General features: G+C 40.0%; 1 protein-coding gene across 17 annotated transcripts in view; it reads right to left on the minus strand.

Annotated features, from left to right (window-relative positions):
• RBMS1 (RNA binding motif single stranded interacting protein 1) overlaps positions 1-26,605 on the minus strand; it is a 220,206-nt gene that overhangs the window by 88,925 nt on the left and 104,676 nt on the right. For 9 of the 17 annotated variants that reach the window (XM_034954377.4, XM_034954375.3, XM_034954376.4 and 6 more), the window contains exon 2: positions 5,992-6,167. In XM_034954377.4, the coding sequence (XP_034810268.1) occupies positions 5,992-6,167 (176 nt within the window). The remainder of the gene's footprint in view (positions 1-5,991; positions 6,168-26,605) is intronic. The other 8 variants (XM_063595408.1, XM_063595403.1, XM_063595406.1 and 5 more) reach the window with 1 other exon arrangement.

The following is a 26,605-nucleotide window of genomic DNA, read 5'->3' on the forward strand; positions in this document are numbered from 1 at the left end:
CTGAGTTATCTAGAACTCTGCATATGATGTCAATACCACAGCAACCTTTAAGATACCCGGCCTTGGCCAACAGAGACTCTCAGACATTTACTCCACTACAAATCAGGGAGAGCCATTACCAAATCTTGCACACCTATGCTATTTGTAAATCTTTAAAAAAGGCTGGACATAATGGAATATTTCACATGCCACAGTAATTATTATGATGAGCAATAATCAGGGGTGGGTAGCATGTGGCTGAAACAATTCTTCTGCAAACACAGGCATATCTCAGAGACATTGCAGGTTTGGTTCCAGACCGCTGCCATACAGCGAGTATTGCAATAAAACAAGTCAAACGAATTTTTTTGTTTCCCAAGCATATGTAAAAGTTATGTTTACACTATATTGTAGCTTATTATGTAATAACATTATGTCTAAAAAAGCCCGGTGTGCATACCGTAATTTAAAAATACTTTATTAGCCAGGCACAGTGGTGCACACCTGTAACTCCAGCTACTCAGAAGGCTGAGGCAGAATCACTTGAGCCCAGGAGTTCAAGGCTGCAGTGCACTACAATCATGCTTGAGAATAGCCACTGCACGCCAGCCTGGGCAACACAGTGAGACCCCAATCTCTTAAAAAATATTTTATTATAAAAAAGTGTTAACAATCATCTGAGCTTTCAGCCTAAGTTGTAACCTTTTCATTGGTTAAGGATTTTGCCTTGCTGCTGATGGCTGCTGACTGATCAGAGTGGTGGCGACTGAAGGCTGGGATAGCTGTGGCAATTTCTTAAAATAAGACAACAATGAAGATTGCTGCATCAATGGACTCTTCCTTTCATGAAAGATTTCTCTATAGCATGCAATGCTGTTTCATAGCATTGAAGAGAGAAGGCTCACTTCTCTCAGCCTTCACAGAGTTAAAGAATTAGGGTCTTGCTCTGGATTAGGCTTTGGCTTAAGGGAATGTTGTAGGTGGTTTGATCTTCTATTCAGATCACTCAAATTTTCTCCACATCAGCAATAAGGACGTTTTGCTTTCTTATTCATTTGTTCACTGGAGTGGCACTCTGAATTTCCTTCAACTTTTCCTTTGCGGGCTGTTTGGTGCAAGAGACCTAGCTTTTGGCCTATCTCGGCATTTGGCATGCCTTTCTCACTAAGCTTAATTTTGATTTTAAAAGCTTTTAATTTAAAGTGATAGATGGGAGATTCTTCCTTTCACTTGAACACTTGGAGGCCACTGCAGGGCTATTATTTGGCCTAATTTCAATATTATATCTCAGAGAAAATGGAGGAGAAGGAGACAGAAGGGGAATGACCAGCCAGTGGAGCAGTCAGAACACACATAACATTTATTGATTAAGTCCTATATGGGAATGGTTTGTGGTGCCCCAAAACAATGAACATTAAAGCTCACTAATCACAGATCACCACAACAGACATAATAATGATGAAGAAATCTGAAATATTGTGAAAATTACCAAAATGTGACGCAGAGACATAAAGTGAGCATATGCTATTGGAAAAATGCCAATAGACTTGCCCAATGCAGGGTTGCTACAAACCTTCAATTTGTATTTTTTTTTAAAAGCAGTATCTGCAAAGCACAGTAAAACGAGGTATGCCTGTACCCCTTCCTCCCAAAAAAAAAGCCTCAAAGAAGAGGAGGTTGGAGGTTATGTTAGCATTAAACTACTTCCCTGGCTTTCTCAGCTTTCAAAATCAAAATCTGGTAGAGCTTCTTCCTCCTTTGTTTTAAATGTACAATTCAATATAAATTAAGCTTATTCTAGCAGAATTTCAAGGATGGAAGAAACAAGAGATACTAATATTTGTTCAGAGACAATTGTGTTGTAGGCTCTGGACCAGCTCTTTTACTTACATTATTTGATTTAATGCTTATCACAATTTTTGATAATAGCGTTATTTGACCTATTTTACAGTCTGTTGACTGAGAATTCAGAACTTGCCTAGCACTTTTAGGTAACTCTGGGATACCAAACCTAGCAATCCTGACTACAACACTTTTGTAGTCTGGGTGACAAATCTGTTTAAGATGATACGCTGTTAGCATCATATACTGTCACAGACATGTGGCTAAGTAATGTAACAGGCACTTGGAGAACAGAACTATATGGAAATAAGATGCTGATTATGAGCTGGCAATACATAAAAATTTAGAAATAAAGAGGAGAGTTACTGGTGTGGTCCAAGCACAAAGAAGGCAAACAGCGTTTGGACCTGGCCTTGCTGAATAGAGATGGGGAGGGGAGGCACCAGAGGGGAGGTAGTAGAGGAGCAAATGGTTCTCCTGTCACACTGTAGGGAGGGAGGAGTCAGCCGGTTCTTCTGGTAGGGAGAAGAAGGAAGAAGGGCCGGAGAAGAAAGAAGAAGGGCCAAAGAAGAATCCACAAAACTTAGTGACAAAGGGACAAAGAGAAGGAGCTGCTGACTCCTAAAGCTTTCCTAAAGCTTCATGTTTAAGAAAGTAAATTTGGAAAAGAGACAGTGTTGAGAGAGAGGATATTTTGGATTTGAGGTTGAGTATGAGGTAAAAATAAAATAAATAAAATATTCAAATGGAAAATGTGCAGGAAAGTAGAAAGAGTGGAGAATAACCCTATCAGAGGATGGGACTATGGAGGAGGCAGCCAAGAAAACAGAAACCAGAAGGGCAGAGAGTTGAGCAGGAGAGGGATGAGAGTGAAAAAAAAAGCTAGGGAAAATAAGAGATATTTAAGATGCTAGTGCAGTTTCAGTTGAAAGTCTGAAGGCAAAATAAAAATGGCTAAGATGTCAAGAAAATGGACACAACATGAGCCCTCAATTCATCCATCGAAACAGTCTGCCTGAGAAGTCTCAATGAGAGAAATATTGCATTGGCAAATATTTATATGACAAATAGACCACACAGATAAGCACGGTCAAGCAGAGTGTTTGTTCGGCTTGATTTCAGAGAAGGAAGAGAATTAGGCCAAGGGATAGTAGATGAATCCTTTCAGCTACCTGGATTGTTCCATTTCCTGAACTTGCTGGTTAACTGTACTGATATCTTCTTTGTGAATAGATAACCTCTTAGAAATAGGGAGCAAAGTTGCAGCAGCCTACAGCAGTCAAGGTTCCAAGATTCCTCGTATGTGTTTCACAATTTAGAAGTTAACTAGAGCTGGTTGACATCTTTCATTAAATGTTTCTAGGAAATTTATCTCTTTTCAATCCAGATTACCTGACAGCACTGTCACCACCCTGTATCAGGAACTTAGGCTAGTTGGCTTCCAGTCAGAGCTCCTACCCCACATGCCTCCTCCTCTTAGCCAGGGTGATCTACACTTTCCAGGGTCATGACTCCCTCTTTCGAGTCTGGGTGGGGCTGCCTTTCCCTGTCATCTCAATATCACAACATCTGCTTTTCCATTGTAACCGCCTCTAACATTACAGCATCTCTATATTCAAACACAGTTTTTAAAAAATATTTTTCGTTTTCCTCTCTAGTTTTTAAAATCTTCATGTCATACTTGCCTTTGGACTTCATGCACTGTTTGTATGGAACTGGGCCACCATGATAAACATTCCTGGCTTGTCCCCATCTTTCTGTTAAATAATCCTCTAAAATATCCAAGCCCCCTGCAGAGCCAAATCATTTGTTTCCTTCGTTACCCCCCTAATTCAGCCTCATCAGGTCAATTTGTAATTACAGTGCTAAATTTTTAGTTCTAAGTATTTCTTTTCTTTTTTAGAGGTATGGATTTATATCTTTTTTTCTGAGATGTTTCTGATACCTACTTTTCTAAAAATCTCTAATTATGTCCAGTGGTTTTTTAAGCTCTAGCATGAGTCCCTTCCTCATAAGGTTCTTGTCACTTGTATGTCACCAACTAGCTCTTCTTTATTGGAAACAATTAAGTTCAGAACAGGAATGCTCTTTTGTGCTTTCTCTACATTCTAAGGCATGAAACTCTCAGCAAGTCAAATTTGGTATTTACTAGATTCTCTGTGTTAAATGGAATGAAGTTTCCAGCAAATTTTGAGATAGACTCTTCTGTTATTGTTATGTTTTGCCTCTGCATGGTACATATCAAGAAGACTATTATCAGACTTCAGTAGAAAACCTGGGATTGTACAAGAGCCTTCCTTTGCAAGTGACGGGAGAGAGTGAGGGCTGCAAAGCGTTATTGCTGCTATTGATAATAGCAAGGAGAGTAATGTTTACACACGTTAAGAAAATCCATACATGTCAAAGAGAACAACAAAAAAGAAATGAATATTCTAGGAAAAATGATAAAATGCTCTTCTGCCACATTTGTAATATGATTCGGTTCAATAAAAAAATTACTGACTCAATTTTTCAAGTACATATTTACTGTATATAAAACATGGCATTACTCCAGTATTTTAGGGTTAACTGTCTCCTTGACATCAAAACTCACCCTACATAATTCAACACTAGCTGAAGAACAATTTGTTTTTTGAATTCCTCTCCTCTTCTCTTACACCTCATGAATTTGAGAGTTACGTCCATTCTTCTGTTTCTTACAGTCATATTTTTAGTTCCTTAGACTTTATGGTGCTCTATCTACCTGTAATTACGCTGCAAAAACATAAGACAATGCCACTGAAAGGCCAGCAGCAGAGGAGATAGCAAAAGGCTTATTTGTGGTCTTGAACAGCTGCAATAGGGCAGGGCGTGCCTGGCAGGGTTCCCCCTGCCTCCAGCCAGCAATGACAAACCCCAAGAGCTGGGCTTGCTTTCACAGCAGTCGCTAGTGCAGGACATTATTTCACTGCCCCAAAAGCCAAGGACTGGAGTCAAAGTCCACAAGGGCTGATCAAAAAGGGGGACATGAGAAAAACAGGGAGAGTGCTGGGAGGGATGGCCTTCTAGAAAGTTCTCCAGATCCTGAAGAGCAACCACCTGCTGTCCCACCCCTCCCCTTTCAAAACAAACACAGCACAACAACCATCACTCCTTCCCCCACCCATGGAAGGCCAGATGTTACTTTTAGTTCCAGTTTGGAAATAACTGACCAAGTTAGTTTTGAATTTTTTTTTCTTAAAAAAATAAGAAGTAATGAATCTGGATTTTGACCAGGAAAAGAGAAATGAGATGTTATCAGTCAGATGTTTTGAAATTCAGGTAATAGGAAACATTCTCTAGCAAAAGTCTTCTATTGCAGTTATGCAAAATTCTCTTTTTAAGGGACCATTATTGTCTTAGGATAAATAAAAAGTACGCTTATATGTGTAGGCTTTTCTAGCTCGACGCAATTTGATGCTTTCAGTCCTTACACAATGATCTTTGCACTATACAGTGCTTCTGGCTCCTTGTTTTAAAATTAGTGCTTTCTTACTTAGTGAGTTAATGTAATTGCAGCAAAGAAGCACATTTATATTCTATTCATTGACAACATTAGCATATAATGCAAATTTACTTTGGAACTTTATGCACATGCACACATCTCTTCAGAACACTCTGAAAGGGTAGAATTGAGTTCTTATTCCTAAAGTGATGAAGGTGTACAATCCAGACCACAAAACTATGGATGCTAATGGGGACAGACTAATATGGTCCCAGCTGGAATTAAGGGCTTACAGTCAGTATGACGTTAGATGGTTAACAATCTTTCTGACAAACAATGATAGCTAAAGTTCCTCTCATAGGATAGACCGGCCCTCAGAGGTGCATCCACAAAAAATGAGAACTCCTGAAAAATATCTAGCCATAAGTTTTTTTTTAAAAAATTCATATTTTACTTCTCATATGCCCATAAAGTCAAATTCTATTGAGAAAATGCTCCAATTCATTTTGATATGTAGCCAGTCTGATGATGTTAATATTGACTCAAAAAGTATTTAAGAAGTTAAAACTTGAAACCCATTTTATTGTTGTGACACTGAGTCCACAGATACTTCTTATAAACTTCTCTTATAATGCAGTATATATCACTCTATAATATGATCAAGAAAATACTTAGCAGCTAAAATAATAGGAACAACTACTACTTACGGTTGACAGAGCTTCACCAGGTCCTGGTCGGTGGTGTGGGGAGGCAGTCCTCGGATATAGAGGTTCGTTTTGCTGAGCTGATCCCATCCTGAGTTGCTACTGCTGCTACTGTTGTTATTACTGCTGGTGGTGCTGGGACTGGGAGGGGCCATGGGGTGGGCTGGGACCAGAGACTGCTGGAAAACAAAGATCAGGAGCCTTAGTATGCTAGCATTAGGAGGCTGACACCAAATAAAATGAAGTTACCAAGATTTAAATATAGATTACTTTAAGCTACTTTGAGTTATAAATTTTAATTTACACTTTAAAAAAGGTCTGTTCATGCTACTTTAAAAAAGCCCTCTCCTTCAACGTAAAATTGATATTAGGGTTTACTCAGTAAAAGTTCTCTATGTGCACCTTAAATGTGACTAAATTTATGTAACATTAATTTATTCACGCATTTTTCAGGAACACATCTGAGACTCACAACGTGCATGAAGTTAGATGATACCATCTTAATATACAGTAATTTAGAAATCACTAGACTTTTGAAAAGGTTTTCAAATTCTGAAGAACGTTTGATTGAAAGTTGCTTAAAATTTTATTAGGATGACTCTTAAAAAAAATTACTTCTCAAGTACAAGAAAGTTAGAGTTTAATCCAGATACTCCAATAAGGACGATCTCACCTAGTTCTAAGACAGGCACATGACTTCATTGAGACATCTGGGTAAGATTCCCAGGCAGGCTGCCTTTCGCTCTGGCTAACCTTGTGAAATTTAACCCCTGTGAGAATGGTGTCCAAGCTGGAAAACTTCCCAGCTTGCAGCACCCACCACAACTCAAAGTAAAGCCTGCAACCAAAGGACTCAGTGTGGTTTTACAGTAGGCAGCCACCTAGGAAGAATGTCTGAAATTGTACTCATACCAGATAATTCTCTGTGTACCGATTGAAAGAAACCACAGTTCTCTGACCCAGTGCCACACACATGACTTTGAGGAAGTTAAATGGCTCAGCTTGAGACGAAAGGGCACGTAACCCCAAGTGTCCTCACAGCAAATGCGCAGCAATTTCACACCAGGACAGGGACGTTTTTTCACCTCACATTTTCTAAATCATAAATGTACTGTACTAACTCAAGGACATCACTCATGAACAGTTTGAACATCCAAAATTAAATAGTCACTAGACAGTCAAAAGGTTCAAATCTCATGGCTTGGTTTTTACCAGCACAAACAAGAAAGTCAGGCATGTCTATAGGAGACAAATCAAATCCCACAGTGGAAAGTTGGAGAAGCAGACCCCTTGCAATAAGCATATCCTCATTTACCTTGTCACCAACCTCCGTTGCCCACTATAGATTCCTAGTTTTGTACCCAGCTTCTGCCATGGTCATCCTAATTCCATAATATCTCAACATACGGGGATCTCATTAATTTATTTTTATTTTTTATTATTTGAGATGGAGTCTCGCTCTGTCACCCAGGCTGGAGTTCAGTGGTGCAATCTCGGCTCACCGGAACCCTCCACCTCCCGGGTTCCAGTGATTCTCTTGCCTCAGCCTCCTGAGGAGCTGGGATTACAGACGCACAACACCATGCCTGGCTAATTTTTGTATTTTTAGTAGAGACGGGGTTTCACCATGTTGACCTGGCTGGTCTTGAACTCCAGACCTCAGGTGATCCACTCAACTCGGTTTCCCAAAGTGCTGGGATTACAGGCATGAGCCATCGTGCCTGGCCCCATTAATTTAGATATGTTACCATTTTTTCTGGTCCTATATCCTTCAGATTCTTCCTTCCACTGCCCAGGTTCCTTGCTGAGATATCATCTGAGTCCAAACTCCACTTTATTTAAAGAGATTCTCTTTTAGAAGGAGAGCAGCAAAGGGTCAATAATAGTCAATGCAGAAATGCTATTCACTGAAGGCTGAACTTGAACTGGGAACATCGGTATTGCTTAATCCCAAAATAAAAGCAGCCTGAGATCATATCCTACCAAATCTATTTGATTCATGCCCTTAATGAGCAGCTGAAATCATATCCTTTCTCCAAACCACTAGTTTTTCTCTAGGGGCTAACTACTTACTAGATATAAAACTAAGACCAAATTCTGACACTTGCTCTGCCACAGGTGGCACCTCAGAGCACTGGCCATGCCCCACAAAGCCTGTGCTCCTTCTCTGAAGCCACTGAGTTGCTACCTGCCATCCAGCCCTACTCTATTTTTCACATCAGTGAGAACAGAGGTGCTGGAAAGTAGCCCACACACCTGCCTCCTGTCCCAAGCCTTTGATTGACGCAGAGAACTTGTAGCTATTAGAACTAGACAGGACTGAATTTTCTCTTAAACCTCCTTTGATTAGTGTCTCAGAAACCATCCCTGACACAAGCCACACTGTTTTCAAAGTAGGACCCAGTATGTTTAGCGTAGCTGTTGGGCGATGAAATGTGGTCATCTGGGATGAGACTTGGAGAAGTCAGTAAGAAGCTGTGGATCACGCCCACCCCTACCTCTTAGTGGGATTACATCAACACGAAGTAAATGAACCATCAGGCATTTTAAAGACTGCATTCCAAGACTGCATTCACTTGAACCTTTGATTTTGCCAGGAGTGGAAAGGGAGTGGCGGGCATGCACTTGTATAATTAAAGAAACATTTGGATGTATGACTTAGTTGGAGATTATTTAGACATGAAAGTAGTAGGTTTTTTTATTTATGTATTCATTTTTGGCCAAAATACAGCTATGATTTACATATCTGAATTTACAGAGCCGGTTTAATATAAATTTGATGGCCATCCATATTTACTGCAGTATTTTCCCAATGTGGGAAGCAGGTACAGCCTGTGCTTCCCTGCTTCCCCTGTTAAGTTTGCCCTGTGAGGGAATGAAATCTCCCAGCATCTGATCCCAGGCAGAAGAGGGTTCCTAAATGTACCCAATGAGGACTACTAGCCTCTGGTGAATCCTATACAGAACAAAGTTCAAATTCAAATTTTATTTCCAAATCAATTCTTTCTTGGGGCTAACTGAAGACAGAGAAAGAAAACTGAAAGAGAGAAGCGTTGAATTATTCTAGGTTGTCAATTTTTAATTTTCTGGTGCAGAAATTTTTAAACCAAAGATTACGTTTTTAGAAGTCACTGAAACTGGGCCGGGCGCAGTGGCTCATGCCTGTAATCCCAGCACTTTGGGAGGCCGAGGTGGGTGGATCACGGAGTCAGGAGTTCGAGACCAGCCTGGCCACCATGATGAAACCCCGTCTCTACTAAAGATACAGACTCTGCTGAGTACTTTACATACATTACCATACTTAATTCAATAAGACAGGCAGGTAGGTTATTGTCCTCCCATTGTGCAGATTAGGAAACCGAGTCTCAAAAAAGGTTAGGCCATGTGCCAGGGCCACACATTTAGAAGCTGGCAGGGCTAGATTTTGAACACAGGTCTGCTAGAAAACAAAGCCAGAGCAGAGCCTTCAAACAGTACTCTACGTGGGACCCCAAAACACTTTCTATATCCTGAATGCTCTATTTGTATTCTTTCATTTTCTGTGCCCATCATTTTTGCTGACTAATTACCAAATTCCAGCTTCTCTGAAATTTGATACTTAATACCATTGGCAGATATGTTTTTTAAGAAAGTAAAAGGTGCCTTTAATGTTTTTTAAGAAAGTAAAAGGTGCCTTTAAGTTGACTTAATTAACACACAGTCTGATAAGTATTAAAAAAACAAAGATTAGCTCTTAAAAAAATCAGTTTTAAAAATTCTACTTTATAAAAATCTTTTCATTAAAGATAAATTCTACAAACAACTTTTGAAAGCTTCAGCATATTACTGCTAAACATTAGAGTCAACATTTTAGGATGACGTGACTTAAAACAGTGAAAAATTAAACCCTCATTCATAGATTAAAATGCAAATACTGACAAGCCTTTAACTACAGCTTCAGAACTCTGATAAATTTAAAGCAATTACACTTTGTCGTTAGATTAGGTGTCTTGGCAGCACAAATGATAAACAAATTTTTAAAAAGCTTACAAAGGGACAAAAAGGGACAATATTTTAGCCAGTTCCATTTTCATCACTGGTAGTCCTTCTACATTTTGCCTCTCAAAACCCGGAAGCTGCCTTGGAACGTGAAAAGACCCTCTATGGATGAAGCTTGCAACTATTTACACACATTCAATCTAATTAGGGGACCTGGTGGCTGGATAAGCATGCTAAGTGCCCACTCATCCCAAAAGAGCCTAGTAGTCTCTCAGCCTTCTCTAGCCTAATTTTTCCTGTTATCAGGTCAGGCAAACAAACTACATTCTTCTATCTCCAAGGGCAAAGAAAACAAGCTAATTCAATTTTCTTGATAATATTTATATGGGCTTAATTTGCATGCCAAAATGGATAGAAAACAAAGTCACTCGTGAATAAAGGGGTGGTTGTATTAGACCCTCAGCCTTTCCTGCACGAGTGGTTTGGCACCATCAGGAAGAGCGTTCATCAGCACTCAGAGAGAACTTCCCATATGGACAGCACTCAGCACGTCCTGTGTGGGCAGCACTCAGGGAGGACTTCCTTTATGGATAGCAATCAGGGAGCACTTCCTGCATGGACAACACTGATGCCTCCTTCCCGCCAGAAGTCCCACTGGGCCTCCTACACTAAAAGGATCAACAACAGGCACAGGGCAACTATACACAGGGTAATACTATCTCCCTCTCTATCACATCACCCCCTATAGAGAAGAGAGAAATAGTCTCTCCTCTATAAATACAAATCTAAAGGTCATTTACAAAATTAACCACATGTGAACTAAAATACATTAGTAATCATGTACATTGTTATAGATTTCTATGCAGCAAAGATAATTTTAAAACAAAAACTTGTCATTTAAAATTCTATTGTCTCATTTCCTTCCTATTACTAATAGGCTAAAGAACAGTGCTCTGACCAATCTTATAGCTGAAGCTGTCCTCCTCTTCCCACCCCCACCTTACTTAGCCACTTCTCTAATAATTCTAGTACGTTTTGAAGGGAAAGGAAAGCTAGGACCTGCCCTTTAATTTTCTTCAAGTCTTCTTTAAAGTTTTCATCCTTAGAGTTCAAGAAGGTTATCATTCCCACCCCTGTTGCCCCTACACCCACCACCACCACCACGACCACCACCACCACCATCCCAAACAGCAGGTTGGTTTAATACATCAACTATTTCCTTCATCCAGAAGCAAAATAATCACTACAGTTGCTCCTGAAAGAAGACAGAAGTTTACAGAACATTATCATTTTCACAGGGAAACAGTATAAGATCAAGCCTGAAATGAACTGAGTACTATGTGAAGACAATGTCTGCTACACTTATTTCCATACACCAGTTCCTCTCTGTATGCTTTCAAGATGTAAAAGGAATTTAACAATTTAAATAAATTATCAAAAAGGAATGAGGGGGACCCCCACATGGGCCAGTTATCACTACAGTCAGAACATTTTCTTTGTTTCCTTTTGGCCATATGAGTGACTGAGAGAGGGCTGGGAATGGTGGCTGGAAAGAGAAGTTCTGGCACAGGGAACTGGAAAAACAAAACTAAATGTGGGAGGTGAACTGGAGAGAGGTGAGAAACTGGCCAGGAATCAGTTGCTCCTATGGATAGGTCAGGGAAGGAATGCCTGAGGCCAGGATGTTAAAAAACACATAGCAACTAGATTAATGAAGAGTAAGGCCCCTTTACACAGCCAGTGTGTCTCACTTACACATACCATGGAGTTAAGGAAATAATCAATTAATCCCATTTGATAACAAGGATATCAAAGCTTAAAATCACATAGCTAATTAGTTAATGAAACTGGTTCTCATATCTTCACTGTTCCTTGTTTGGAAAAAAACTTTGCAGCTTCTCAAGACTGTGAAACTGACCAATAGAGTATTAAATTTTTTTTTTTGGTTGGATTAAGCCTGTCAAAGGAGAGGGGCCCATGTTACCTTCACTATTCCAATAAAACCTAAAAATAAAAATTCCCAATATGTTTCACAATTAATTCTCAAAGATATCCATCAAAGTTGATCCTTGCATGTAAAACTGCAATCTCCACATAGAAATCTCTTTACCTAATTTCATGAATAAACCATCATTTTCTTATGCTTCAGATAAAAGAATTAAAGTTAAGACTTGCATTGTTGAATACAACATGACTGACTGAGATTTCCTTCCAGATCCCATCAAGACACTAGATTCCTTATCATTCAAGTATCTTTTAAGGGTTGGTTCTGTGCTCCTGCATGCTTATCAGCCCAATTGTTCTATTTCCTCCAAAAGTTCTTCTAAGAACTCCAGCGACTCGCCAAGTTGCCCACTGAGAACTCTGGGCCAGGAAACACACAAGAGTTTTTGTGCAATTTGTTCCATCTAGTTTTTGTAACAGCATTTATAAGGGGTATGGGTGTGTGAATATGAAGATACCAGACTGAAGACATTAAATTTAAATTAATCACCAGAAAACTAGAGGGCCAAAAGAGAAAGTAAGGGGACTAAGGCAATGATTTCAAAATTTCCTTGCCAGAGAATGCATTCATCAGAAAGGAAAAGCTTTTAAGAGTGGGTTCCCAGCCTTAGCTACCCTTAATTGCATTGCTTATAATGGTGTAGTACAGTACAGTTTCTAAAAATAGAGTTCAACCAAGGGAAGATCAGGGAGGAGGGAGGATGAAAAGACAGGGGACAAAAAGGTTGAGGAAGGCTTCACAGAGAGGGTGGATGGCTGAGTGAGCTGAATACAAATGACATGTCATTAAGAATAAAAGGGGTGGTGGCTCATATCTGTAATCCCAGCACTTTGGGAGGCCAAGGTGGGAGGATCACTTGAGCCCGGGGGGTTGAGACCAACCTGAATAACATAGCAGGACCCTGACTCTACAAAAAAAATTTGGTGGCACATGCCTGTAGTCCCAGCTACTGAAAAGGCTGAGACAAGAGGATCACTTGAGCCCAGGTCAAGGCTGCAGTGAGCTGTGATTGTGCCACTGCACTCCAGCCTGGGTAACAGAGCGAGACCTTGTCTCAAAAACAAAAACAAACAAACAAAAACAATAAAAGGAATGGCAAATCTGAAAGAAAGGTGGGTAGAGTAAGAAGAGGAGTGACCAACAAGGACATAGACTGGAAGGATCATTCTTCACAAAAGCCAGAGAATTACCCTGGTTGGTTCAGAGGAAGCTCCCACAAGTTGATGTTGGGGTAGGAGTGTGGTGGTACTAAAAAGGTAGTAGGAAGAACCTAAAAAGCAAGGTGGAATGTGGACATGATGTCACAGGTTACCAGAATCTCACATGTAGAAAAGAATTTAAACACAGTAAATGAAGAGCATGGCTTCTGGAGAATGCAAAACTAGAAAAACACTTCCCTTCCTTCTATAAAAATAATGTTTATAACAATAATAATAAAAAAAATTGGCCGGGCACGGTGGCTCATGCCTGTAATCCTAGTACTTTGGGAGGCCAAGGCAGGTGGATCACCTGAGGTCGGGAGTTCGAGACCAGCCTGACCAATATGGTGAAACCCTGTCTCTACTAAAAATGCAAAAATTAGCCAGGTGTGGTGGTGGGCGCCTGTCATCCCAGCTACTTGGGAGGCTGAGGCAGGAAAATCATCTGAACCCAGGAGGCAGAGGTTATAGTGAGCTGAGATTGCACCATTGCACTCCAGCCTGGGCAACAAGAGTGAAACTACATCTCGGGCGGGGGACGGGGGGGAGGAATTGAATGGAAAAGTTAGAATATCCAGATTCAAGTTTTGTCTTGGCCAGGAGCAGGAATGAGTATTATCCCTGGAAGGCTCAGGTCTTCACGTGTGAAATAAACAGGTTAGACTGGATGATTTCTAAGCTTCCTTCCAGCTCCAAAATACTCTAAAATTCTGGATAGTGCTGGACAGTGCCATCTCCAGCTAAGACATATCAAGACAGAGCCCAGTCAGGACCTTTAGTACTCTTGTCTGTCTGCCAAATAGAGAAATGGAGCAAGAGTTTGTTAAACTGGCAGACTCCAAGGCCAACTTCTGTGACATTGTGCAACTTAAGACCAACAGACATCATACTGCGGCACCATTTTCCTATGCCCCTTAGGCCAGCATGGATTCCCGACTTAGTCATAAGTGATTCTAAGAAGATATTCTAAATATGTAAGCTATCCTAAAACAACAACTGAAGCCTAAAGGAACAAATGTAAAACAAAAAACAATCTTAAAGAGCTCCTGAAACCAGAGTATCCTTAAGGTAGAAACAATATTACAGCTGAAATAACCATAATAACTTAAGATCTATAGAGACTGTATGTTACTTAGCAGCCTGCCATCTTTGTGTTTCAACGTGTAATCAGTATAAAGAGTTACATTTCACATTCTATTCAATCTCTTCTATATAAAAGGACCCTGTAACAGCTCCAAAACCACTTTAAAAGAAAATTCAACACAATAAATAAATTACAGCCCAAACAAACAGTAATTAGAACGCAGTAAACACAAAATCCCACCCAACTTCAGGTGCAAAATTAATTATTCTTCTGAATTCTGAATGCAGGTGTGCAGTGTTTTCCTCCTCCTTGAATTTCCAGATCCATGCCAGTTTTCTTCCTCAACACAGAGCCTTGTGAAGGGGACAAGAGCAAACTCTTCCTTTACTTTTTACTCAAAATAAATGGAAAAAAAAAAAAAAAAAGAAAAGAAAACTTCCTAGGGGAAGTGAAACATTACTTTTATCATGACAGTTCAGAATACCTCTGCAATGCATTTCCTGCCTCACCCCAGTAGAGTTAGGATTCCAGGGCTGACAACTTCCTCCCAGCTGTTTTTTAAAGTCTATCTACAGTACAGTCTGTATCTTAGTATTTCTTCTAAGTAATGAATTACCGCTGAGATTGTGAAGTCCTCAGGGTGGAAAATACCCATTCAAAAACATACTTTCTCCACATTAAACAAACTTACTGAAAGTATTATAAGGTGATTAAATATTAAGTTAGAAAACTTATATGAGTAAGCTTACAAAAAAAATACTCCCACAAAACCAACTTATTTATTTATTCTTAGATCCAGAGGGACATGTGAATGACCTTGCAGTACCATGGGTTTCACAATTTAGCCCCTAGAGAAAAAAGCATTATCTGTACTTACAGGAAACTGAACAAGTATTTGCAATCTCCCCATAATAATAACTTAAAAACATAAAATCTTATCTGATAATGTTGTAATTTTGTGTATAAACATCACTGAGAAAATTTTTTGAATTAATATAACTCAACAATTACTGTCTACTTTTGTTTCTTTCTCATGGTAAAATCTAGTAGCTTATATCTGATATGAATAATTAGAGAAAGTGAGTGATACTAGAACAGCTCTTTTATTATATATCAGTCTATGTATTTCTTTATTTTTTAATTTATTTTATTTTATTTTTTTAAGAGACAGAGTCTCGCTCTGCCTCATGGGCTGGAATGCAGTAGTGCAATCATGGCTCACCACACCCTCAAACTCCTGGGCTCAAGTGTTCCTCCTGTCACAGCCTCCCACGTAGCTGGGACAATAGGAGCATGCCATCGCGTCTGGCTAATCAAATAAATAAATAAATAAATAAAAACTTTCTTTGTAGAGACCGGATCTTACTTTATTGCCTGTGTTGCCCAGGCTGCTCTTGAACGCAGCTTCAAGAGATCCTCCTGCCTCAGCCTTTCAAAGTGCTGGGACTACAGGCATGAGCCACTGGGCCTGGTCAATCTGTGTATTTCTGTGTCATGTTTGCGTGTGTGAACAGTCATGTTTGTGTGTGTGAATAAAGATAGAGGGGAAGAGATGGCTGTCTCTAAGCTATACTGCCTGAGAATGGGGCTTGCTGGGTTTTTTTTTTAACATTTTTGTCCAAGATCCACCTCAGAAGTTAACTTTTTGCCTGACGTCTCCATCCTATATACATAAATAGGCACAGGCATATAAAACTGAAACGTAAGTTTTGTGAAACAACATTTTCCTTTACCAAATACAATGTATCCTAATGTTATCTTTCCTAGTATATTTCGCTAAAAGAAATAAATGCTGGTTGTAACCCACTGAACTGATACTTCCCACTAATATTGCCACCTACAGGTTAAAAAACAGTGGTCAGCAGCATTTCTCAAACTGATGTGCACGTGAAGCACCTGCACTGTTAAAATGCAGATTTTGACTCAGCCATTTGGGGTGGGGTCAAGTTTCTGCATTTCTAACACAAGCTTCCAGGTTTTGCTCATGCGCAAGGCAGGACTCCTGGTCTGTGTGAATGAATTTGGGAAGGGCCCCCTTCCAGCTTTAAGGAGGAGCAAGCTGCATCTATTCACACAGTGAGATAAAAACCTTTGTTCCACTGATTTCAAACCCAGTATCTGCTCAGAATAACAAAATGCTAGAGCTGGGAGGGGTATGAGGGATCATAAGAGCCAATAATTATCCACTAGAAGTATAAGGAAATCTTGGGAGATGGCAGGATGGGAAGCAGAGGTGGGGACATACTTGAATTTTTGGCAAAGGGAGCTTGGCTTTGAAAATGCTGAGAAACACTGATGTAATGCAACCCCTCACTTTTCAGGAAACCTGAGGCCAGGAGAAGTCAAACCACATATCCAAGGCCATACAGCTAATCAGAGGGAGAACTGGGCTTCCAGTCCCGACACTGCTGTCATAAAGCACCAGTCCTTGTTTGTTACCAGGATTGCAGCAAAGATGATGGTACAGGCCAAATTTTCTTAATGAGTTTTTAAAAACTGAGTAAAATTGATATGCTAGACCTGTTAAGACAGCAGACAAAAATTATTTTGTGCAGCCTCTTTTATACCTCAGATTTTATCCACTGTCAACTTCTAGATCACTTACTTAGATGTCCAGGTCTATGCTAGACATCCAGTTGCTTGCTTTAAAGAAAAAAAAAAAAAGAAAACACACCTATGAAATTGATCATTTAAAGCTCCCAAAAAATGCTCGTGAATGCCACCCATTTCTATTTTTGTATTTATTTATATTAAGAATTTTTGAGTAGCATACAAGATCATTATCTGTACCATTTACAAGAAGATACAAAAATCAAACAGGTTAATTAAAGCAGTTTGGAGACTGGATGCAGTGGCTCACGCCTGCATCCCAACACTTTGGGAAGCCAAGGTAGGTGGATCACTTGAGCCCAGGAATTCAAGATCAGCCTGGGCAACATAGCAAAATCCCATTTATACAAAAAGGAAAAAAAAATTAGCTGGGTGTGGTGGTTCACACCTGTGTCCAACTACTGGGGAAGCTGAGGTGGGACGATCACTTGAGCCGGGAGGTCAAGGCTGCACTGAGCTGAGATCATGCCACTGCTCTGCTCTTCAGCCTGGGCACCAAAGTAAGACTCTATCTATAAAAAAAAAAAAAAAAAAAGCACTTTGATGCTTTTCTGTCATAAGAGTACACTCAGAGTCAACTACCAATTTAACCGGCTTGAATTAGGAACCCTTAAAGAATCACTAGAATTGCCTACCCATGGTCATGTCTCCCTACATATGTCACAAATTCATACACTCAAAACAAGTTACTTCATACTCTGTTTCTTTAAAAATAAAATGGAGAGATTTGTAAGATTGTTTTCTTTTGTGAACTCCAGTGTTTGCTTTTTCTTAAAGCTTCACAAAGCATATACTTAGATAAATTCTCTAAAACAAACTGGTTTTCCTTCAGTTAATGTGGGCCGGACGTGGTGGCTCATGCCTATAATCCCAGCACTTTGGGAGGCAGAGATGGGCAGACTGTTTGAGATCAGGAGTTCAAAACCAGCATGGGCAACATGGCAAAACCCTATCTCTACAAAAACACAAAAATCAGCTGGGCATGGTGGTGCATGCCTGTAGTCCCAGCTACTCTGGTGGCTGTGGCCAGAGGATCACTTGAGCCCAGTTGGCAGAGGTTGCAGTGATCAGAGTGTGCACCACTGCACCCCAGCCTGGGGGGCAACAGAGGAAGAACCTGTCTTAAAAAAAAAAAAAAAGTTAATGTGAACCTTGCTTCCAGCAGCCCACCATTATACTCTGAAGGGCTGTTTCTAATTTGACCTAAGCATTTTCCCATTTTTACAGGGACAAAGTTTATTTCAGGTGAAATTTCTATTTAATGATACTGCATATTTGGACTGAGTATCTACTGCTAACAACAGCCCTGAGACTTTCCTCTGTTTTATGGAGTCAGCCCATGCACTATTGTCTAATCATTTTAGCGGTGATGGTATCAACCTTGGAATACATAGGTGCCCTGGGAGCTAACCAAACCAAATGCTGGCAAGCCTCATTCCTCTCTTCATCTCTTCTGAAGCAGATAAATTGAAGTAGAACGTCATTCTGTGGTAAGCAGGATCTGGGAAATGCTTTCAATGTTTACAGAAATCGGATGCAACATTTTTTCTTTTCGTTTTAAAATTATTTCACAATATTCTATTTGGAGTAGGAAGTTATTGCTCAACAAGAAAAAAAGTGAAGATATTAGTCTTTCTCTGCACCTTTTTACTTTTCTGTTGCTAAAGTTAATCATAAAGCATCATTTCATCTCTTTTACCAAAATGTGCACATTGCTAGTTACTGAAAATGTCAAAGAGAATTTCTTTTCCAAAGAACCTCGGACAACATAAAGTTCTGGCCTCTAGAACAGAGACCCAGGACCTCTGTGTGTTTGGGGGCTGGGTGTGGAGATCAGTGGGCAACACAGGACTCAGTTCCTACGCTTGAGTTTTCTGATCCTTCTCTTCTTTCATGATATTTAGTTTCATTATAAATCTTTTTTCTTTGCTGTGCATGATCAAACATGCAATCTTTCATTTTCCATTGTTATCCCAGATTAAACTAATTAGTGACGAGTACCCAAAATGAGTTTTGTAAATCTCAGCCCTTCTAAATGCACAAAATAAGAAAATGACACCATCTCTCCTCACTCACCACAGAGAAACACATTTATGAAGAAAATGATGCCTAACTGGCTTCAGGAGCCTCACACTCAATGACTAGTGACGGGGAGCAGCTCTCTGCCCACCCCCACCTAAGCCAAAGCCACCAGTGGGCTTTCCAGAACAGGAAAGGGAAAAACAGACTAGAGCCCAAACATGGAGAAACACTATGGTGGACCCCTGCCCAGAGGACAGGGCAGACAGGAACAGCATTCTAGGTGTGGCCTGCAGCTACGCCAGGACCTCAAAGCGAAGTAAACAGAAAAAAGCAGTAGCATGGAAACTTCAGAGCGCCCCGTACGATATCAAATCATTTTGCTAAAAAAGAAAAAATGCAGGAAGAGGATACACAAACAGTTTTAAAATTTATATTTCTTTAAAAAGACAACTTCACATATTCCTAAAATTCAAGTCTTTGGATCTAACAGTTTAAATCTTAGAGCAGAGCAAAAAGAATGCATTAAGAGAAATGGTGGTTTGTTGTTGTTGTTGTTTTGTTTTTGGTAAAGATCGGAACCAAGCATGATAACTTCTAGTATGAAAAACAATTTAGGAAGGAATAGACAAGCTTCCTTTTCTCCACTGCGGCCAGGAAGCTGGGGAAGTCCACCCACACCCTCGTGGCAGGGAACGGTGGCAGCCACTCTGCTCTTCCCCGCAACCCAGTAGTTGCTCCAGTTACATAAAAATTGCTCAAATTAAAACATCATCCTACCTTTAGAAGAACTTCCATCACAAAGCAAATTAAATGAAGATAAAAATCTGGAGGACAGTTTAATCCTGCCTGGATATGTTTTTTTAAATTAATATATAAATTGTAAATATTGCAGTGAGAACTTATCCATAAAATCCTGGAGAGGTTATCTCATTCTGCTCTCCCCAGGAATACATGTAGAAACTTGGTCTGCCTTATAGACTTTAACTAACTTCATCTCCGTTCTCCCTAATTGCAAAATTCAATCTTCCCTTACAATAATAGCTCATATGCAAATCCTGGATAGCAGTTATCCTAGAAATAGATAAAACACTGGGAACAATGTTTTCCCTTAATAGGGGGATAGGTTTAGCTCTCTTTTTACCCATTTTAGTAAAATGGGTAAAAATGGATCTATAATATTTTATCTTTTTGTTACTATCAAAATAACCTAGGCAGTCCTTAAAAATAGTTTAATAAGCAAAAACTAAAGAGGAAAAACCCAAAGCATGACAATTTCTGGAAAATATTTTTTCCCCAGAGAACTAAGTGTTACGCATAATACTAATTGCTAACATTATTGAGCATTTACTCTGTTTTTGGCATCAAGCTAAATGCATTCTTCATTCAGTTTACAGATAAGAGAACAGAAAAGGGAGTTCCCCAAGGTCACCGAGGAGGTAGCAGTCAGGTTGTGAAAGATCAGTCGACAACCTCTTCAGGAGCTGAGTGGAAAAGAAAATGGGAGTGAAGGAGGCATATGCCATTCAGTTTCACCATACTGGGGGCTTTGTTTGATAGAGAACTACTCTGAGGCTTTTAGAAAAACTGACCTTTGCTACGAATGGTATATCTATGTCATGCTTACTAAACATCTTCCAATAAAACATAACCAAAAGGTTTGGCTCAAGAAACTGGTTGCAAAACAGTACAACTGAGTGACACGGCCTTCCTTCCTTCCTCTAATACCAACAGCACAGCATTACTGTGAAGGATTATTGCTAGAAAACATTCAGGAAACCTGCTTTCCTTTAGATCTCAATATATGATATTTCAACTCAACAAAAAGTCAGTACTTTCTAAATGGTGTTTCTACATTTGGATTAAAGAACAAATCTCCCCTACCAGCCTGTCAACCCCTGCAGGATAAGGGACCAGGCCCTGCCTAGTAATCCCACCCTATGTCTTAGAGCCTGGACTAAGAGCTTTATGTGTTTGGTGAAGGAACATAGATTAACATTATGTTAGAAACCATGAAGCTGCTGCAGTGATTAAAATGTTATATGTTGAACACCTCCAGCGTATAAGGAGGTGGGTGAAATTGGCAAGGGCTAGATGGTGGTGGAACCTAAGTATCTTAGAAAGGAGTCTGAAATCTGGGGAGAAATGCATTAATCATATCATTTTCCTCACTGAAACAGAATCTTTCACTTGAAATTTATTATATTTCCTCTCCAGACTAAAGCATCTCCAGAACAATTTCCCAACTCCATGACAGGTGGACTTTTAAAACTCCTAGTTTAGATTTCAAAACACCAGGGACAGTAGACAAATTATGACTGATAGCAAGAATTATAATTCAGAAAAAAATTTGAGTCCTAATAATCTTAATCTTATTACCTTTGCATACATGGGGTATATGGGTATCTGTCTTTTCAAAACAGATTAATCAGAATTACTATAAACCGTCAAGAAGATGTAATCACTTTGGGATCCTCCTGCCTTTGGTAATGGCCACATCTGGTCAGGCAGTTGTTATTCATTCTTTCCAGGATTTGCTTTATTAGACTTTCAACTGAAAAATGACACCTTCACTCCAATCCTTCTAATTGATTTTTAACCTTAGAGAAGTGTGAGAGAGTTCGTTAGAGGACTAACTCGTTAATAGTCATCTGGGTGGTTTGATAAAATTCTTTCAGAAGAATCACAACACTCCCACCCCACAACACTAACGTAGTTTACTTAATTTTTTTTTAAAAAAGCTACTCCTTAAAATGTATTTCATCTCTTTAAAACATTCAGTTCACACGTAGAGCCATCCTAATACAATTTAAATGTGATTGGCTCCTGTCAGGAAACGTAAAATGTACGATTTATACAGTAACTACAACACTGTACATGGACATGAACCTATTCCAAAATTTAAGATGAAATATCAACGGAGAGAGTGGAAAGTGGCTGTTAGTTTCCAAGGGATGCTGTAACCAATTACCACGAACTGGGTAGATTAAAACAACAGAAATGCATTCTCTCCCAATTCAGGAAAACAGAAGTCTGCAATTAGGGTGTTAGCAGGTCAACATTCCCCCTGAAAGCTGTAAGGGAGAAGTCTTCCTTGCCTCTTCCAGTAGCGACTCCTGCTGTTCCTTGCCTTGTGACGGCAGAATACCAATATCAACCTCCATCTTCACGTGGCCTTCTCTCTGCATCCTATCCTCTTCTTGAAAGGACACCAGTCAATGGTCATTGGTCATCTCAAGATCCTTAATTAATTCTACCTGTAATTAATTAATTACAACCACCCTATTTCCAAATAAGGTTACATTCTGGGGTTCTGGTTAGACATGAATTTGGGGGGGGGGAAACTGACCCACTACAGTGGCTTTCTCTAAAGGACTATTTTATTTTTAAAAAATAGACAAATAATAAGTATACAAAATGATGGAGTACTTAGTGATGTTTCAATACATACAATGTGTAGTAATCAGATCAGGGTAATTAGCATATCTATCATCTCAAACCTCTATCATTTATTTGTGTTAGGAATATTCAATATCCTCCTTCTAGCTATTTGAAACTATACATTATTGTTAACTATAGTCATTCTATGGTGGTATAGCGAGCTATGTAATCAGAGCACATACAGAGAATTATTTTACAGAAGCAGCCACTACGTTGTAATACCAATGAGTTCTTTAACCATATTCAGATCCAGAAAACAACTAATAGGTCATCTTGTCCAGTCTCATATCCAAAGTAGGAATTTTCTTTAAGGCATAGAGATTGGGGATGGAGTAAATAAATAAAAATTTTAGGTCGGGTGCAGTGGCTCACGCCTGTAATCCCAGCACTTTGGGAGATCGAGGCAGGCAGATCACAAGGTCAGGAGATCGAGACCATCCTGACTAACACGGTGAAACCCCGTCTCTACTAAAAATATAAAAAATTAGCCAGGCGTGGTGGCAGGTGCCTGTAGTCCCAGCTACTAGGGAGGCTGAGGCAGGAGAATGGTGTGAACCTGGGAGGCGGAGCTTGCAGTGAGCCGAGATCGTGCCACCGCACTCCAGCCTGGGCGAGGGAGCGAGACTCTGTCTCAAAATAAATAAATAAATAAATAAAAACTTTAAATGTCATTTTTCAAATGAAAAAAATGGAATTTTCTCTATGGCATAGAATTTTACCTATAGCATAGAGATTTGGGGTGGGGGTAAATTTAAGAAATTTAAAATGTCATTAGAAAACAGCAGATGTCCCAATTTATTTCTAAAACATTTCTAACTGCTACAACATAGAACAAGTCTAGTCTCCCCTTCTTTTAACCAACTTTAAATCTTTAGTGATAACTATTATCCCCCAATAATATTCCTCTAAACCTCAAAACAAACAATAACCAAACAATTTCTTTGGCTTGGGCAACTTCTAAGGAGGCAGTACAGCAATTAGGAATGAAAGGATGGATTCTGAAATTACAGTTCATATCCCACCATGGTCACTCACTAACTAGGTGACCTTGGGCAAAGCATTTAAAACTTCCAAGTCTCATCTCTTCATCTGTACAGTGAGGAGGAGGATACCATCTATTCCATACTAGCTCGCAGTGTTGTTGTAAAGATTACACAAGCTAATTAATAAACTGTCGGGCTTGTAAGAAGTGCTCAGTAACTGCTACCTACACTTGAGTCCATCTTTCTCAATGTCTGATATGGTTTAGATTTGTGTCCCTCCAAATCTCACACTGAAATGTGATCCCCACTGTTGAAGGTGGGACCTGGTGGGGGGTTTGAATCATGTGGCAGATCCCTCATGAGTGGCTTAACACCATCCCCTGGTGATGAGTGAGTTCTCACTCTGAGATCCGGTTGTTTAAAAGTGTGTGGCCTTTCCCTCTCTCTCTCTCTTGCTCCCTCTCTTGTCAAGTGACACATCTGCTCCCACTCTGTCTTCTGCCATGACTGTAAGCTCTCTGAGGCCTGACTTGAAGCCAAGCAGATGGTGGCGCCATGCCTCCTGTACAGCCTGCAGAACCATGTGCCAATTAGATCTCTTTCTTTATAAACTACCCAGCCTTGGATATTTCTTTATAGAACCACCAACAGACTAACACAATGTTCATCTCTAAATTTTATTTCCTGATATCCAGGAGGGCTCCGCCGAGGGCACACATGACCAGTTCTAACCTTAAAATCAGCCTATACATATAAAGAGCTTCTCGATCCCCCTCGTCCTACTCAGGGGCTTGGAGGCTTCTTTGCACACCTTCATAAAAAAAAATAAAAATAAAAATAAAAAAGAGAGAGAGAAAGCTAACTAAAACAACAACAACAAAAACCCCTAGGTTCAAAAGTAACAGGCAGGTGAAGCTGGGAGAGCCACTTCCCCAGAAGAGGTCCCTGGAAGGCCTGGCCTGTTCCAGACTGTCATTGTTCTGGGATTTTGTCACTTGAGATTGTTTTATCATCTGAAACTCTAAAGAGAGAGGCATTTGGGTCAGGGCCCCACTTTAAAATCTCAAAACTTCCAGGATGTGACGTGATGAAACGCTCATCACTTAGGACAACTGAGAAGAGCATCAGGAAGGGAATGTAGAGATGCCCACGTGTTCTGTTCGGGGTGCCTCCCTTTTATTATTCTCAAGCTTCACAGAGAGAAGAGAATGCAAAAGATCATCCCATCTACATTTTTCGGTAAGATTATTAGATGCAGGAAGATACTCTTCCTCTATCTATGTACCACATGACAAACCTGCGCTCACAAGAGACTCAGAATGGATGCTGGCAATATTGGTTCGAAACGTCCACTGAAAGGCTGGCTTTCTGTGGTAACCTGGGAAACCTAGGAACCTGGCTACCAAACATGGTACAATGTTTCTACACACAAAAACATGTGTTCTGACTTCAAAAAGCCAAACTTAAAGAACTTCTGAACTAGAATTTATTTGTCTAGGTAGTATGATGATTTCATTTCTTAATCAAAATATCATAATTTTATTAATATAGGTAAAACTATGCTAAGGGCCTAAGCAGCTAAATTAATTTGTTGGCTAATACTCATTTATAGTCAAACCAAATACTTTGAATTGAATGTTTATGTCCTCCTAAAGTTCATTTGTTGAAATCCTAACCCCTAATGTAATAGTAGAAGGTGGGGCCTTGGCCAGGCACAGTGGCTCACGCCTGTAATCCCAACACTTTGGGAGGCTGAGGCAGGTGGGTCACGAGGTCAAGAGTTCGAGACCAGCCTGACCAACACAGTGAAACCCCGTCTTCACTAAAAATACAAAACTTAGCCAGGCATGGTGGCGCGTGCCTGTAATCCCAGCTATTCAGGAGGTTGAGGCAGGAGAATCACTTGAACCCAGGAGGCGGAGGTTGCAGTGCTGAGAGCTGAGATCGTGCTATTGCACTCCAGCCTGGGAGACAGAGTGAGACTCCATCTCAAAAAAAAAAAAAAAAAAGATGTGGCCTTTGGAAGGTGATTTAGGTCATAAAGATGGAGCCCTCATGAATAGGATTACTGCCCTTATAAAAACATACCCCAGAGAACCCTATGGCTCTCTCTCTGCCACATGAAAATACAGCAGTCAGCAGTCTACCACCCAGAAGAGAGCCCTCACCAGAACCCGATCATGTTGGCACCCTGATCTCAGACTTCCAGCCTCCAGAACTGTGACAAATAGATTTCTGTTGTTGATAAGCCACCTAGTCTACTTTGTTAGAGCGGCCTGAACTAAGACATCAACCATTCAGGTCTTTTTATATACCTAGTCATACTAGAATTCCCTCAGTATTTTTCACAGAAATGCAGGATTTTATGATTATTTATTCCTATTACAAACGTGGGCTTACCTTCCAGTGTGCCGCTATCTTTCTGGAAGCTACGGTTATTTTGTGTACATCACCACTCCTCCTAGCTAGGTGTCAGGTGAAGAACTGGGAAGCATGTTTTCTACATGGTGTACAAGTTGCTGCTTTCAACCAATTTGATCACAGGACACTGTCTGTTTATCAAATTCTAAGACTGTCCCCACTCCTTGATATTCCTGGCTGCTTTCCCCTCTAGCTGTTCAATAGCCCTATATATGGTTGTCAGTATAGAAGTTAAAAATTTCAAAATGTTATTAGCTGCAGCAGCTGGGGATGCGGTGATGCTAGTAAATGGGAAAAGACTGAGGCAAGTGAGATTACATTACAGTATCTAGTCTTTTTATTTTAATGATTTTTTTTTTTTTTTTGCAGTCTTCCCTTAGGAGGGATGAATAAGAATTGGGTAAATCTCCACATTCTAGCAAGAGCTTTTAATCACTAAATGTTTTTTCCTAAAGGTAGCATTAACTGGCAGGTTTTAGGGATGGTGCCTGAACAAGCAGAGGCAGGGAGAGGAGCCACGTCGTGGTCTGGGTGCCTCTCTGATTAGACAGCTGACCAGTTTCAGGGGAGGAAGGGGTTTCTGCAATGGCACAAGCCCTGGAACCTTTTCTGTCTGTGCTGCAAATGACAGTCTTTCCTACTCTGTGTACAGCAGAGAGGGTGAGGAAAAGGGTCAACAAAAAGAAAGAAAATGGAAACTCATTCTCATTGCTCACAGTATTTGGGCTCAATATATGCTCAGGAATCTCTCCTTTTTGTGATAGCCTCCCCCACAAAACACACAGATCCTCCCACCCCATAATGTGCAAATGCATACACTGCCACCCCATCAGGCAGTTACTTTAAAAATTATATGGCAGACATTAGACAGGAAAAA

This window comes from Pan paniscus, chromosome 13 (genome assembly GCF_029289425.2).
Source record: "Pan paniscus chromosome 13, NHGRI_mPanPan1-v2.0_pri, whole genome shotgun sequence".
Classification (NCBI taxonomy): domain Eukaryota; kingdom Metazoa; phylum Chordata; class Mammalia; order Primates; family Hominidae; genus Pan; species Pan paniscus.